The following is a 16,157-nucleotide window of genomic DNA, read 5'->3' on the forward strand; positions in this document are numbered from 1 at the left end:
TTTCAGGGATGCTAAATATGACACAGGTTGACAATGACTGGCGCTGAACTCAAAAGAGCTATTATTATCATAAGGATATTACATCCAGATAGCCTCCTCATGTGGCTCCCAGAAACTTGCATGACCGAAACATTATGTAACCCTCTTAAACCCTTAATGATACCATGTTCACAGAACTAGTCATTTATACAGGTAGTGCATATAATCAGTCATTAAACATGCCACATTGTTAAACCATTTTACTTTCATGAGTTAACAGTAGCAATGGTCTTCCTTTCAGGGGTTTTAAAAATATTCTATTATGGATAATTTAAACATACACTAAAGTAGAGAGAACGGTTTCATGAACTCCCATGTATACATGTCAGTCTTGTCTTGCCTTTACCCCACCCACTTTCCTCATTGAAGATTATTTAAGCAAATTCCAGACATCATGTTATATCATCTATACATATACAGGGTTGGGCAAAAGTAGGTTTACAGTTGTGAGTACACGGCACAGTTTATTTTTGTATTATTATAATCACAGCCGGCATGTCTTCCTTCATACAAACAACTGTAAACCTACTTTTGCCCACCCATGTCTATTAGGTCATTCATAACTATTTTGTTTAGTAAACATTCCTAAAAGACATGTACTCTTTTAAATAACATAATCACAACAACATCCTAAAAACACGAATAATAAATCTTTAGTATCACCCATTATCCAGAGTGTTCAAGTTTCCACTATGGGGGCATTTTTAAGTCACGAAACCAAGTCCCTATCACTCTGTAAGTCAGTGCATGCATGAATGGTAGGCAGAGAACAATGAGACAATCTATACAGAGAGGTGGGCGCTAGGTGGTATGCTAGGCTCAATCACCAGCCTTGCAGTCCCACAGAGAAATTGGAACCCCATCAAAATGACCAATTATTGCATGTTATGGATCTTTATGGCCATTTTCAAACGGTCATAATAAAATATACAAAAGCCATGATTCTAATACACACATTTTGTAGGATTAGCTACCCTTCAGAGAGTTGTGAGCAGTATTTCAGATTACTGTCTCTATTACTATTCAGATTATTATTTCGTTCATTTTTAAATTCTCCAATTCTCACTTTGGAGCAAGGAGGCTACATTTTAAATTTCACTTACCTGTAAAAAGATGTGCACAAGTTTTTTTAAGCTTGTTGGCTTGATCATACAACTTTCGAGAACTCTTGTTGGACGTTGGATTCAACCTCTGTCTCATGGTTTTGACACCTTGTCTAGAGTCTGGGTTGAAAAAAATCACAATCGGGAACCACTGAGTATAATTCAATAGGTCCACGGCTTTAGGAGTCACGTCCAATAGGGCATGCTTATCCTGTTAGAAACGGGAAAAGGCTATGTAAGTGGTATGTCAAGTCATACAGCACCAAACAGTTTGTCTTAATAAGTAAAGGTGGTATCAGATAAACTTGTCAATTCAAATCAAAAAGCAGAAGACGTTTCTCTTCACGTTATGTCCACTAAATATTACCAATCTACTAGACTTTCTGAGAAAATGAATTAACAGCTAATTTGGTACAATGCCGCAAACTCTGGAAAAAAACAACCCATCACAACCACAGAGTATCAAGTAGTTTCCACACAAAGAAACATCTTACGTATATACTCTTTTTTTTTATCATTAACATTTAATAATTACTAAAATACAGACACTATTCCCAAAAAGACTATAGCAAACTATGACTCAGTTCTTACTGACAACATGGCCTTGGGATCAATTTTCTCACCTGTTCAATAATTTGCCTCACGGTATTTAACCGCACCACCCCGCTCGATTTCTCAGATCCTGCATCTTTTGGTTCCGTTTCTGCAAAGGCAAAAAGAAAAGGTTAAATAATTTTTTAGAAACCAGTGGCTACCTAATACTCCAACCCAACATCAGCAATGATGGGACATCTGACATAAGAGGCAATGGGGATGGATCCACACAGGCTATTCAGCCGAAGTCTAATCATGAGGAAACAGGCAGTCCAACAGGGCAGACAAGTGCCTCGGACTCTGCGCAGTATCAATGCCACCAAATAATTTAGGGAAAAAAGGATACTAGAAAGACATAAAAATCAAATGTATTTCAGGATGCGTGGTTACATTCTGATTTTTGAAAAAGAAGCCATGAAAGATGAAATTGGAAAACTGGGACAACTGAGAAAAACCTGCAAAATGGACTACATACTACATGTTGTTGAATCAGGGTTAAATTTCTTGGCTGTGATAATGGTAGTGTGGTTGTGCGGGAGGATATGTCTTTTTTCTTAAGAGATTCACAGGGATAAAACGTGTTATAATGTCTGCAACTTAAACTTTTCAAACTTTTCGGCAGAAATTTTAAAAAGCGTGTAAATGGTGTTGATGGGCGGGAGCAGTATATGTAGCAAAACGTTAACAACTTGTGATGGTCACTCCAGGTGACGTGTGTGTGGGTGTTCGTTATTTTTTTTCATTTTTTGTCCTGTATGTTAGATATTTTTCAAATAAAAATTTTGTGAGGAAAAAAATGCCACAGACAGACTTACTAGCAGTTTGGAAAAGGTCAGGTAATTCGTTTGATAATTTTTCCATTGCTATGTCGGCTATGGGGCCAAACAAGACCACAGGTCTCTTGAAACCAGCTGAAATGAGACAAGAAAAGCCATGAAAACACAAATACTTCCTTAGCAGTTAAAATAAAAAAGCAAAAGTATTTTATGGGCTACAGATAACATGTCTAAATGAAAGAAATTGTATGTTCTCCTACATGCAATTCAGCCCAGCTCTTTTCTGAAGAATATGCCTTTATTGCCCCATCATTAGAGATAAACTTCATTACAGGTAATAAAAAAAAATCTTTTGAATGGCAGTATGAAAAAAACAACTGAGGTTGGAAACATGCCACCATTTATGAGTTTGCACAGCTCGCCTATTTCTTAAGTCTTCTTTTGCGTTTGAATATAAGTCCAACTCTATAACCTTGCTTTGGCCTAAGTGATATGGGTAAGTTTGAACTTGACAGTTACAACATGAAAATGAAGAAAGACGGGCTGGAGTCCCATCAGATCGTTTCCTAGCCCCAGGTGGCTTCCTCACCTTCTCGCAGCAAAACCCTCTCATAAGCCGGGAACTTGGTGCTGACCGACACAACAGCTGTTAGGTCTTCCCGACTCTTCCGTAAGTTCTTCTTCACACCAGATCTCTGGCCACGCATTCTCCAGAAATCTGCCCTATCCCCAGCATTGTCTCGCTGGGCATTTTGCACGCTGGCCATTTGTTCAGCTCTGAAGGAAAAAACCACAGGAAGTAAATCTCTAGAGCTAGAGCTAGAAAATGTGCAAATGTGCATGTCACTAACCAAGTCTACTCAGTATTTCTTATGAACCTGGATTAGGGAAGATGCCGCTTGGCAAGGAAGAGGTTTCACAGGGTGGGAAATGTGGGGACACTCTCTTTCTAATGGAGGCAGATAAAGGCTTGGTCACCATAAAGGCTTGGCTCATTCTGACAGGCTGGTATACAGCAAACAGACCTGAGACTCCTGCCAAAATACAAATGTCAGCTAACCACCAAGTGTCCCCTGGGTTTGAGGATGAGGGACACACACTGAAAAAGGGTACCATATCTCTAAGAGGTGTGTTGGTGCGCTACAGGTACTCGGTATCTGCCCACATGCCGTGCAAAGTGGTGGACCTTCCTCACGACGTCATTAAAGCCAGCCAAATGCAACACCCGACTACGCGACGCTAAATACACAAACCAGCTGGCAGCTATTTCACAGTGTTAGGCCAGTCCTCATAAACAAGACGACGAGAGAGGACAGGAGGACAAATAATGAAGCCCTGTGCAGCTTCCCTTTTGAGGGGGATGGGATTATGATTTATCTGTGGGGGGGGGGGGGGGAGGCATGAAAGAGGGGCGTGTGGTCTCAGATACCTGCTTTTGTTGGGGATTAAGCCTTTCTCCAGCTCGTTTCCGATCCTCACAGCCAGCCAGTGGCCCAGCTTGCCGTCATACAGGGTATCGACCACTCGGAAGACCTCCCCCCGGGTGAAGGCCAGGCTCTGCGGAGTTTCCTTCTCACATTCAAAGTGGCTTCTTATGAAAAACGAGTCCCCTCTGCCACAAGCCAGTATGTCTCTGTACACTGAAAGGCAAACGCATCGCTGTATGCTGCATTCTGCTTAGCTGGAGGACTTGTCTTGAATTATTAGCTTTTCCTATTTCTGATCACCCCCTTTACCTTCTGTCCATTTGGCAAAACCAGCATACAGAGCTACGGGAAACCATGGCTCAAACAGGAAGAAGAATAAAAACAACTAACATTCTGAGCTGCTGTGATGGTTATGGTTATGTGTCAACTTGACTGGCGCACGGGATGCCCAGACATTTGGCCAAACATTATTCTGGGTGTTTTGAAAGGAGATCAATGTTTACACTGGTAGACGAAGTAAAGAAGATTGCACTCCCTGATGCGGGTGGGCCTCAGCCAATCAGTTGAAGGCTTGAAAAGAACAAAAAGATGAACCCTCCCCTGACTTTGAGGAAACTATCTCATCCCACCTTTGAACTGGGGTACGAGGTTTTTTTCCTGCCTTCACACTCAAAGTGAGACATCAGCTCTTTCTGGGTCTCAAGCCTGCCAGTTTTTGGACTCCAACTTTACCATACATTGGTTCTCAGGCCTTTGGACTTGGACTGAAACTAGGTTGTTAGTTCTCCTGAGTCTCCAGCTTGCCATTCACTCTGCAGATCTTGGGATTTTCTAGCCTCCCTAAGTGTTAGGCTAATTCCTTATAATCAATCAATCAATCTCTCCACATACACGCGCACCCTTATTGGTTTTGTCTCTGGAGAACCCTAATATAGTTGTCGATCAATCCTCTGACGTAGACGGGAAAACTACTATCAACTCCCACTTTACAGGTAAAAACAATGAAACCTGATAAAAGGAAGCAACTTGTCAGACTGACTCATGTGGGAGCTGACTAGTATGTGTGGTTGTTTGCATCCATCGCTGGAAAGGCTCAGTAGTAACTCCAGGACATACTTATGGATGGATCATCATCCAGAAAAGCAGTTATATTCCAAACTGACACAACCAGTGAAATCATTTCATTGGGTGCATAGAAAACATTTCTACGGGAAGTTAAATGGTGCCTAAATTGTTTCTAGAGATGAGGTGTTAGAATCCATTTCCATTTTTAATACTCAAATTTACCTGTTCCGGTCCCAAGACACCTCTCTCACCCTCCCGCTTGCCCCCCCATCCCCATTAAACTCATGGACAAACTTGCTCACCATCAGGTCGGCTCTGAGCTAAAATGGTCACCATTTCACCTTTGGGGATTTCTAACAGGTAGAGAACAGCATCTTCTCGAACCAGCCCCCTGAAATCCTGTGTGTTCACCTGAGAGGAAGAGCACACAGAAAACACAAAAACAAGAAGTTTACAAAGGGGTGCCACCTGAGGTTTGTATCTGATTGTTTTCATCAGGGTCTGCCCGGAGCGAAACTCAGATGTAAAGGTGAAGGGACTAAGAAGCACAAACAGGTGGTTACAGAACAGCCACGGGGATGTACAGTCCAGTGTAGGAAATGGAGTAGCTGAAGAACTTACAGGCTTAACCCACTGACATGAACAGTGGGGTGGGGACTGTCTGAGGGAAGGGGGTGCTGGGTGGAGGGGGACGAAAGGGGGAAGACTGGGACAACTCTAATAGCAAAATCAATAAAATATAACAATAATTAAAAAAAGAAGTCCTTAGCGTCCCTACTCAAGCCCTCCCAGCTCCCTGCTACTGGCCTGGGCGTTGTGGGCATCGCCGCACCTTCCTGCCTCCCCACACTGCCAACCGCCCATTTGGAATATGCGTCCCACCCAAGGCCCGCCACTAGATCAGAGGAGGACTAGCTGTGGTTGTGTCTGGTCTTAAGTCTCCTGTTGAGGTGGCCAGGGAGGTAATGTACCATCAGGAAACAGGTAACTAGAATGCAACAGGGAGTGGTGCGACCTATGGCAGAGAAGCATGCTGGCCCAGCTGAAGGCATTAACGCTGCGTTTCAATTAGTTCAAATAAAAGCCCGAACATAAAGGTTCTGATCAATTCCACTTTTCTCCTAACAGCTTCTCTCACCTAAAAGGTGTTTAATATGAGTTTAAGAAATTGGAGAGCATTAGCCTTAAATGGCAGACCAAGAGCTTGATATACAGGCTTATATATTTAAGCTTCTGACATATAGTTATTTCTGGCAGAGCCCACAATATTTATTCCCCACTGATTCAGCACGGTACACTGTGAATAGCTTTTGAAGTTAGAAACCAAGTAAATTTGAAATATGGAAAAAAAAACATTTTGGCATCTTTGTACCTTTAAAACCATTTTAAAAGAGAAAAGCTACAAATAATTAAAATGCAAAAATTATTTTAAAGTCCCTAATGTTTTAATAGTGTATTACTGAAGTGCAAAGAGACAGAATTCCCATGAAATATTTTTTTCAATCACTGAGGACTATAGAATCCTTTAATCAAATGCTTTGTTATTAACTAATGTTACAATTTATAATTTAATTGTTAGACTTTATAATTAAGTGAACTAAAACTTACTTGGTGCCTTTAAAATAAAGTGATTTGCTAAAACAATCACATTAACTTTTCCTTTGAAACAATATTTAGCACCTAACACAACGTCATTCCCGCCTCTCCATCCTCCACATTAGGGATCATTGCATTTTGTTATATAATCCTTTCTTATGCCATTTGTAGATCTACATCTGTGTCTATATACAGTATGGCCACATGTATGTTTTTATATGCATGTATATGCTTGTATTTGTTTATTTAAGTAAGAAAGGGCCATAGGGCTGGGGGAAGCCTTAAAGGTCCCTCTCTCCATCTCTACGGTCACGTGAGACAGACCATCCATCAAGCCAAAAAAACAGTCAAAATTTAAGCACACATGCTAGCTACCTTGTAAATGCACATGGTTAATAAGCAAACTTAGAATTTTTTTTTCTCTTTCCATCCCCTAAAAGTTTCTGAAGAGAAATAACCACAACAGACAAATAATAAGCAAAGAGATAGCCAGGCCAAGGACAAAAGCATGTCTATTTCTGTTATTTACGAGGCACAGGTTCGGTCTCACACAGCACACTCGTGCTTTTGTTCCGCACGTCAGGCTGGCACCTGACCAAAGGAGAAGCCGCACTTAAAAAACCTGTGATACAAGAAAGGGATTAGTATATGTACATAGTTCACCACACAGATTCAAGTTGCCATGAAAAGGAGTTCTGAAACAAAACATAACAAAACAAAACAAAACAAAAACAAACAAAAACACGGGGCAGTACTTGGATACTTTGAAGGTTCATTGTACAGTCCTCCCAGTAACTATCCTCTTATCGCCTAGTTTGTAGCCGACGGGGTCTACCCTGTCTGCTGTGAACCTGAAGAGGATTCTGTAGCAACTACAGCTTATGACTCTGTAGCAGCCTCCACCCCTTTGTAGAACTGAGGGCTCCCTTTGTAGTCAACAGAAAATTTGTTCTCAGCCAAGAACGAGGAAGCCAGTTCCTGAAGTTTCTTCCTTGTTGCCTCATGAAAACAGGAAACAAGACCCTTTCTTAAGTATAAACGCTGCAAACCATGGCTTTCACCCATGGAAGTGACTCTCCCCGTCTTCAGCAACTTACTGAGAGGCCAACCTGTCAAGCCCCTGTGTGAATTCCCTATTTTTTTTTTTCTCATGGAAATTCAGAAAATCTTTTTTCCCTTGGGTACAAAAATATTTAATCCTTGATCCTTCATGAGCAAAAGCTTCCAAATTCCTCCCTGCCTTCCCATGGCCCCGATGCCTTTTCTTCTTCAGCATCACTGTCCAAGAGTAAACTGGTATGAGCTGGCCTTTGGATGGGATTCTTATCAGGAGCACTTGGTAAGTGATGTTTCCTAGGATCATGTGGTACCACAAGGTTCACTCAGGTACACCTCATCTTCTAGGATCCTGACCAGAGCCAAAGAGGTTCTAGAATGTCACTGGAAAGCTTCAGCACGGCTCACGATCAAGGTTTGCCCTTAGCATGCTCCAGAAATGAAACCTGAGCTCCTGCCACGGGGCCAGGGGCCGAGAGCCAAGAGGGGAGGGGTGCCTGTCTCGTGCTCTGCTGCCTGCTTCCTCGGGAATCCTGCTTTTTAGTCCCCTCTCCTCTGAACCTAGATGCTCTTGCCAGACCCTCTCGTAACTCCTACCTAAGAAATGCAAGTGTACAGAAGCAGAAATTCCAGTGAAGCCAGTCCCTGAGCAGTCTGCATGTGTGTAGGTAAGAGGTACCTGACATTCCTGAAGTTTCTTCCAAAGCCAGTGGGAAACACATTACATGTATCTCATAAAATGTCAAAGCTGAGTTGGTTATCATTTTTTTAAAACCAATAGATTATACAAACACATATACGGTAACTTTAAAAGTACCAATATTTGATTAACCAAGAAATCCTCCTCCTCCACAACGTAGATGTAAATGACATATGCAGTGGCAGCAACTTATTATTTCCAGTGGGTAAAAGAAGGAACATTGACCTTCATATTCTGTGCCAGGAACTCCGCTAGGTGCCTGTGTTATCTGTTCTAATTTTCCCAGGGTCCCTGCAAGGCAGATATTCTTCTCCCCATTGAACAGATGCAGAAACCCGTCTCAGAGGTTGAGCGAGGGTCACAGAACTAACGAGAGGCTGGGATGCGATTCAAATCAAATGATCTGGTGCCAACATCTGCCTTTGTTCAGCGACAGCGCACTGCCTTCATGAGGGACAACCAGACAGGGGAATCAACGAGAAACCAAATATTAACACGACCTTTTGAAAACTCTTCTTCCTCGGCCTTTAATTATAGTTTCAGGGTTTGTTTGTTTTGTTTTGTTTTGTTTTTTTTAACCAAGCAAATACCAACCAATATTTGCAAGAGTCTTGAACATCATCAATTCCCACAAAAGGAGTGAGTTTTGGGTTCTAGGACTGAGGAGACAGAACCCATTCCAGGGGAACTGGGACCTTGATGCTGGGCATCAGTCAACATGGCTGCAGCTGATTTATTTTCACAAGCTGGACCACTTTGCTCCTCCCTTCTGTAAGACCCCCCCAGAAAACCCCACTCTTTCCAGTAACTTCTAGAAACAGGACTGTGCTCTCCTTACCTTCAGAATTTGGTCCCCTTCTTGAAGGCCTTCTTGCTCTGCCGAGGTCCCCTCTTGAATGCCAGCCACAAATATTCCGACATCATTGCCACCAGCCAATCGCAAGCCCACGCTGTCTCCCTTCCTGAACTTCACCATTTTGGTGTTGGGACTGCAAGGATTTCAGTTTCAGAAAGGAAAAATGGAAGATTATTTTTGTAAAGGGAGACCAACTTTGGCAGAGGAGAGATTTAACTTCTTCTATCTATAGAGTGACTTATGTTTAAGCCTCTCATTTTCCTCACGTAATATATCATTTTATGAGCCTCAGTACTATAAGATGAATAGAGTTGGCCCACTTTACCAGTGATGAAGTAGAAACATAGAAGGTCTATGTGAGCTCATTCAAGATTAGAAGGCAAGGTTAGGGTTAAAGATCAAAGCCGCATGAACTACTCTTCCAAAGGAAAGCCTGTTGCTACCCCAGGGCTCCTGTCAAAGGATGCACAGCCTGGGTTCAAGAAAGCCACCTCCTCATCCAGGAGCCACTGTTTGTGAACACAGAACCAGTGGTCCTCATTATCAAGGGCAAAGCATGTCGCACCTCGCGCCCCCGCCCCCACACTGGGACCCCCGTGTGACTGCAGCTCCGCAGAGGCGCTGAGCAGCGCCTCCCCTACCTGGAGTGACCCATCTGCCCAACTCAAATATTCCGAATCACATTCTGGAGAAATAGCCAGATCAGTGAAAAAGCAGACCAAGTTAACAACACAAACTTCACCCGCTTCCGTATTTTACTCTTCTGCAAGTGATTTCTCTTTCTCATAAACACTAGCAACAGGGATTGATTAAAGGTGGCTGATTTTAAGCGGTATCACCATGCGTTGTTAAAAAACACCATTTTTCTGGATTTCAGTAAAGGAGATAGAGCTGTGTGGAAGAAGAAAGGGCAAAAAAGGCTGAAAACAGATACCCATATATTGCTTCATCTTCAGGGCTGGGACGAAGAAAAGTTCTCGGTGCTGCCTTTGATTGAGGAGCTGAGGATTAAAAAGCACCCGTCATTACCAGCCTGGACAAAAGGAGTTGGTTTGTCTCAACATATACAGATCACAAAACCCACGCCCTGGCCAGTGGGGATCAGTTGGTTAGGCATCATCTCTCAGACCAAAAGGTTGCGTGTTTGATTCCCAGTCAGGGGACATGCCTAGGTTGTGGGTTCAGTTCCCAGTTGGGCCACGTACAGAGGGTGGCCAATCGATATTTCTCCCTCACGTTGATGTCTCTCTCCCTTCCTCCCTTCCTTATGCTCTCAGGGAAAAAAAAAAATCACAAAACCCACCCAAAATTCAAGTTTGTACCTAATGCTACATATATGTCATCACATCAAACAACAAAAATAATTCTTTAAAGTGAAGCTTAATTTTAAGACAGCAGGTACCGACGGTTTCTCAAAATAAGTGAGAAATGAACCTCTAAAATATAGGGTGCATAATCGTATGTACCAGATGATAGTGTCTTTTAAAACTAAAAACAAAGAACAAAAAACACATAATAATGCTGTTTTCTCATGAATATTTTTGCATGTAGAGTCATGATAATAAGTTCAGGTGGCAGAAGTAGGGTTAGGGGATGGGACTGAGTCAGAGATGGGATATTAAAGGACCTCAACTAATCAAATATGACAAAACATGATTGTGATATAATTAAAAATACATATTTGGTCTCTGCCCCCAGTTCCTACACAAAGTTCCTAAAATACCCATAATTCCCGGGGTGGTGAGAGGTACCAGGAGCATCTTCTGCTCTAATGTTTGGTATTTGACCCTAGTTCCTGACACAGAGCTCCTACACCCCTTGGAATTTCCTGGGTGATAGGAGAGTCCTTTGTTCTAAAACATGGCTCTTGTTATTAGTGGTTTCTATTAATGAACTGTTAGAAGTGGAAGAAACACTGTGTTTATTATTCTGTAAAAACGAGGCTTTGCGCCCTGGCTGGTATGGCTCAATGGACTGAGCGTCGGCTTGTGAACCAAAAGGTCGCTGGTTCAGTTCCCAGTTGGGGCACATGCCTGGGTTGTGGGCAGGGTCACCAGTATGGGGTGTGTAAGAGACAACCACACATTGATGTTTCTCTCCCTCTCTTTCTCCCTCCCTTCCCCTCTGTCTAAAAATAAATAAATAAAATATTTAAAACAAAACAAAACAAAACCGGGCCTGGAACATAAGGATTTCAAGTCCCTGAATCTTAATGTCTTGATGCTCATTAAAGACAGGACTCTGGTGGGCTCCCGGACAGCCTCAGTATGCGGCTGGTCACCAGAATGTGCGAGCCATGATTCGAAGTTTGGAACTTTCAGCCTGCCTGCCCATCATCGCAGGAGGGGTGAGGAGCTGGAGACTGAGTTAATATTTGACCATGCAATGACAAAACCTCCACAAAACTATGGGGGTTCAGAGTACTTCAAGGTTAGTGAACACATGGAGGTACTAGGAGTCACACGCTTCGAGAAGGCATGGAAGCTCTGCACTCCTTCCCTTGCACCTTGCTCTATATAGCTATACATTTCATTTGGCTGCTGAGTTGCAGCCTTAATAATAAGCCCGTATTAGCAAGTGAAATGCTTTTCTGAGTTCTGTGAACCATTCCAGCAAATTATCAAACCAGAGACGAGCATCATGGGAACTCCGTTTAGAGCTGGTTGGCCAGAAGTAAAGATGATAGATAACCTGGGACTTGAGACTGGCGTCTGAAGTGGGGGCTTTGTGTGGGACAGAGCCCTTAACCTGTGGGGTCCGCAGGGGGTTAGTGTCAGAACTGAACTGAATCCCAGGACAACCCAGTTGCTGTCTGGAGAATTCAAAAACTGGTAGCTGAGGGGAGGAAAAAACCTACCCATCTGGTGTCAGAAGCATTGTGAGCGGAAAGCTCAGGCTGGGATCACAAATGGGAGACAAAAGAACCATAACTAATCAAACAAAATGTGACCAATCTGTTGGTATAGAAAAGGACTGTTATTTCTTACATTTTTTTTAATATTAAGAGAGAGAGCTCTGGCTGACGTGGCTCAGTTTGTTGGGTGTCTTCCCACACACTGAAAAGTCACTGGTTTGATTCCAGGTCAGGGCACATGCCTGGGTTGCAAGCCTGGCCCCTGGTTGGGGCGTGTGCGAGAAGCAACTGACCAACTCATGTTTCCTCTCACTTTGATATTTTTCTCCCTCTCATTCTCCCTACCTCCCCGCTCTAAATAAATAAATAAAATATTAAAAAAGAGAGAAAGACAGGAATGCTTCTTTCATATTTGAAAGTAAGTTTTTCAAATAATTTCTCTCTCTCCTTCCAGCCATCCTCTGGATTTACCAATCAGAAACTTCTGAGAGCAATTGTTTAAGATGAGCCTCGGCCCTGGCCAGGTAACTCAGTTGGTTAGTGCATCGTCCTGATACACCAAGGTTGGGGGTTCGATCTTAGATCAGGACACATACAAGAATCAACCAAAGAATACGTAAATAAGAGGAACAACAAATTGATGTTTTTCCTCACTCTAAAATCAATTAAAAAAATAATAAAATGAGCCTCACATGGGGCTTCCTCTTGGTATCTGGGCTCCTTGCTGGTCTCTGTGCCAACCACAGCTGCAACATCCTCCGCGCACTTAAAGGGAGTGGGTGTGCTGCCCATCCTGGACCACCTGCTCTGGACATCCTCTCTGGAACTTAAGCACATGTCATATAAATACCTCATAACGCAACAGGTTCACAAATACCTATGTGCATACATGCGTACACTCACAGTGAGGTGTACAAGGGAAAAAACACATCATCTTACTTTGGCTTTTCCTTCAGCTTTTCATTTGAGGAATGATAATCGTAGTCGGAATACTGCTGCCGTCTCTCCACTGGAGAAAACGATCGGTTTGACTCTATTTCCGAGACATCTGGTTTCAAAAATAAGAAAAGACTTTTTAATGAAATATTTAAGACCTGTACCAGAAATTATCCTATTCTCTGGTTTGGGAAACGGAAGAGGGGCAGGCAGGAAATGTGCTATTCGTCTAACAGTCTTTCAGAATTGGAAAAGAAAAATCTGATAGTTGGGAGGGAAAGGCTTTAATTAATAAAGAGAAAGCCAGATACAGAATTTTAGGTTCCTCTTTCATTACAGTTTCTAGCAAAGCTGCTACTGAAGAGTCAAAATTCAATTACTGGAAAAAAATAGATATGTATATTTCTCAAATATTCATGCACCTACGAATCACCTGAGCTCTTGTCAGAAAGCAGCAGTTATGGGGGCGGGGGTGCCTGAGACACTGCCCTTCTATCAAGCTCCCAGATGCTGCTGATGCTGCCAGTGGGGTAAGGACCATGCTTTGAATAGCAAGGCAACGCACTAACAGCTCCTAGCAAGCTGGGATGATTTCTCGGCACTGCACTCACAACGGTAACAGCTGCTGAGACTTTTGATATCATGGAAATTAAACGAAGTTCTATAAAGAAATCCTTTAAGGAGTCAACATCTATCTTAAAACTTGAGAACACTTTTTCTAAGAGTTTCTAAGAGAACACATAGGCAATATGAGATGGTTAACTAGGAAATACAATGATTACTTATTGTTATTGGTAATTTGTATGTGGCTAAAAATGTTATCTTATGTACAGTCCATATTTGAGAAACGAGTAGAGTCATAAAAGAGGTGAGATGGATTGCTAACCACTGAGCACACAATAAAAGGCCATTCTGATTCTTGATTATAGCATCTACCTATTTTTTTGCTACCCTCCACATTATCTTTGTCAAAAATATGAATAGCCACTTAAAACACACAAGAAGGTGCAAGAACGAGCACGTTACAAATGAATGTGGTTAGTTCTTTGAGCTGCTGGCACATACACTTTCTAACAAGGTCGATCTCCAGGGGCCTCATCGGCATCCACTGGGAGTTCACGAGTGCGCCCAAATTGCCCATTGGGAACCTAATTTCAACAGACACTTTAATAAGAAAATAACGACCAAATACTTATCTTTTGGAATGAAAATGTAAAGGACAGGCTTTCATCGGAAATCTAACTTTCAGTGGGACGGCTACGCTAAACAGAGAAGAGAACGCCGAAGCAACAGCTGTCCTCGCTTCCCGCCAAGCTCACAGCCCCCCCTCTCTTTACCTTCTATTTCTGAGTCGCTGTCATTTAGCGATGGGATGTTGATGAGCGTCTGCTTGTTGTCTCTCCACACCACTAGCTGGAGTTTTCCTCTTGACTTTTCTATCAGTTTTCGAGCATCCATTAAAGACATGTTCTCAGTTACAGTTCCATTGATCTGTGTTTACGAAGAACAGTAATGGTATATATTTGATACAACTATTCATGGTGAAAAAGAAAACTCGTATTTTCTCCTACTAAAAATGTAAAGGCTTTGCCCATCTATTCAAGCAGACATGGGCTTTAGGGTGACTCACTGAATAAAAGTGAATTATCCTTTAAATTAAATATAATCTTGCATGCCTGGATCCCAAATACAGGCATGAGAGAGCTGTAATGTGCTTAAGTTACTCTGCTAATTTATTTAACTTCCAAGCTCAAGATGATGGTTTGGTTTACTGCTGGAACGTGTCTCCTGACTGGAGAGGTTTACAAAAACTATTAAATATTCAGCATTCATATACTACCAACTCTCCCTCTCATCTTTCCTTAGTTTAGGAAATACGAGCTTAAACTTTAAACAAACAGGGAAGAAAAGAAGTACTCATTGAGATATATTTTTTTAAACTGACAAACTATTAAAGACCTGCAAGTCTGGTTTTTCTGATAAAAATTCTCTCACTCCGCTTTTCCTCCCAGCCTCTGTCTTACTACTGACTCCCACTGCAACCAAGCGTCTCCGTGTTCGCACTCGAACGTGCAAATGCAGACGATGAAGCCAAGTATGAATCTGCGTGTCCTCTACCCCTGCCACCCACCTTGAGAATTATGTCCCCTTCATGCAGGTTGCCATCTTTCGTTGCCAGACCAGTACTGGTCATTTCCTTTATGAAGATCTGACTCCCCAGCCGGAGACCATATTCTAGGAGACAAAGACATCAACATACACGTGTTTCACCAACCTGTTCAGAAAACTTAGTCTGGTTTTTAGGACTCAATTAAAATATTGATGAAAAATTAACTTTGGATGTGGGACAGTCTGTAAGATGACTTAGCATCAGAAAAAGTCAATATCATACCAAAAAAAGAGGCAGAGGGACTATTCTAGATCAAGAGACATAACAACCAAATGCAGCGCATGAACCTTCACTAGATCCTTGATCCCATGTAGGGAAGAGGCGAGGGGTAGGGAGGGCAGTGGGTTACATCATTTTGCAGCAATTTCAAAGTGAACTGTATTATAATATAGTAAAAGGACATTGATGTTAATGTGATGAAGGCATTACAGGTATGTAGGAGAATGTTCTTATCCTCAGGAGACACGCGCTGAAGTACAAGATCCAGCACAAATAATGCTCCTTTTTTATTATAAAATCTTTTATCATAAAATCCTAAGCATGTAATTCTGTAACATAACAATATCACACTCAAGCACACCGTATGACATTTTAGGTGAAATGTTCAAACTAGAACTATAAATTCCTATACCCATACCATTACCCTACCAACCACACTCAAGCGGGCCTTACTGCTGCCGGACCCAGTATTTAAGGGTAAAAGGGTCAGGTTGCCAGTAGCTTCCTTTCAAGTGGTTCCAGAACACCACTGAGAGTCAGGGGACTGGGAGTGGGAGCGAGGAGGGGGAGGGGAAAGGAGCAAGGGAAAAGGGAAAAAAGGTGAAAGAAAACAAATGTGGTAAAATGTTAACCACTAGTAAAACTAGGTCAAGGCTATATGTGAGTATTTGCTATAAAATTAACACTTTTCAAAATAAAATGCTGGGGAGAAAAAAACCAACTCAGTACACAGTCTGCTGACAGTGCAGCTGCCTACAGGAAGGCA

General features: G+C 42.2%; 1 protein-coding gene across 3 annotated transcripts in view; it reads right to left on the reverse strand.

The window, feature by feature from the left end:
- Window positions 1–16,157, reverse strand: part of TJP2 (tight junction protein 2) — a 93,345-nt gene that overhangs the window by 12,287 nt on the left and 64,901 nt on the right. For all 3 annotated transcript variants that reach the window (XM_054583046.1, XM_054583045.1, XM_054583044.1), the window contains exons 6-17: window positions 15,134–15,237; window positions 14,340–14,493; window positions 13,006–13,114; window positions 12,759–12,892; window positions 10,147–10,213; window positions 9,195–9,345; window positions 5,307–5,415; window positions 3,942–4,152; window positions 3,102–3,289; window positions 2,552–2,647; window positions 1,766–1,845; window positions 1,143–1,353 (exon numbers count right to left, since the gene is read on the reverse strand). In XM_054583046.1, coding sequence (XP_054439021.1) covers window positions 1,143–1,353; window positions 1,766–1,845; window positions 2,552–2,647; window positions 3,102–3,289; window positions 3,942–4,152; window positions 5,307–5,415; window positions 9,195–9,345; window positions 10,147–10,213; window positions 12,759–12,892; window positions 13,006–13,114; window positions 14,340–14,493; window positions 15,134–15,237 — 1,614 coding nt within the window. The remainder of the gene's footprint in view (window positions 1–1,142; window positions 1,354–1,765; window positions 1,846–2,551; window positions 2,648–3,101; window positions 3,290–3,941; window positions 4,153–5,306; window positions 5,416–9,194; window positions 9,346–10,146; window positions 10,214–12,758; window positions 12,893–13,005; window positions 13,115–14,339; window positions 14,494–15,133; window positions 15,238–16,157) is intronic.

The sequence above is a fragment of the Pteronotus mesoamericanus genome, unplaced genomic scaffold (genome assembly GCF_021234165.1).
Source record: "Pteronotus mesoamericanus isolate MK-2021 breed Mesoamerican mustached bat unplaced genomic scaffold, CSHL_Meso_final contig_73, whole genome shotgun sequence".
NCBI lineage: Eukaryota > Metazoa > Chordata > Mammalia > Chiroptera > Mormoopidae > Pteronotus > Pteronotus mesoamericanus.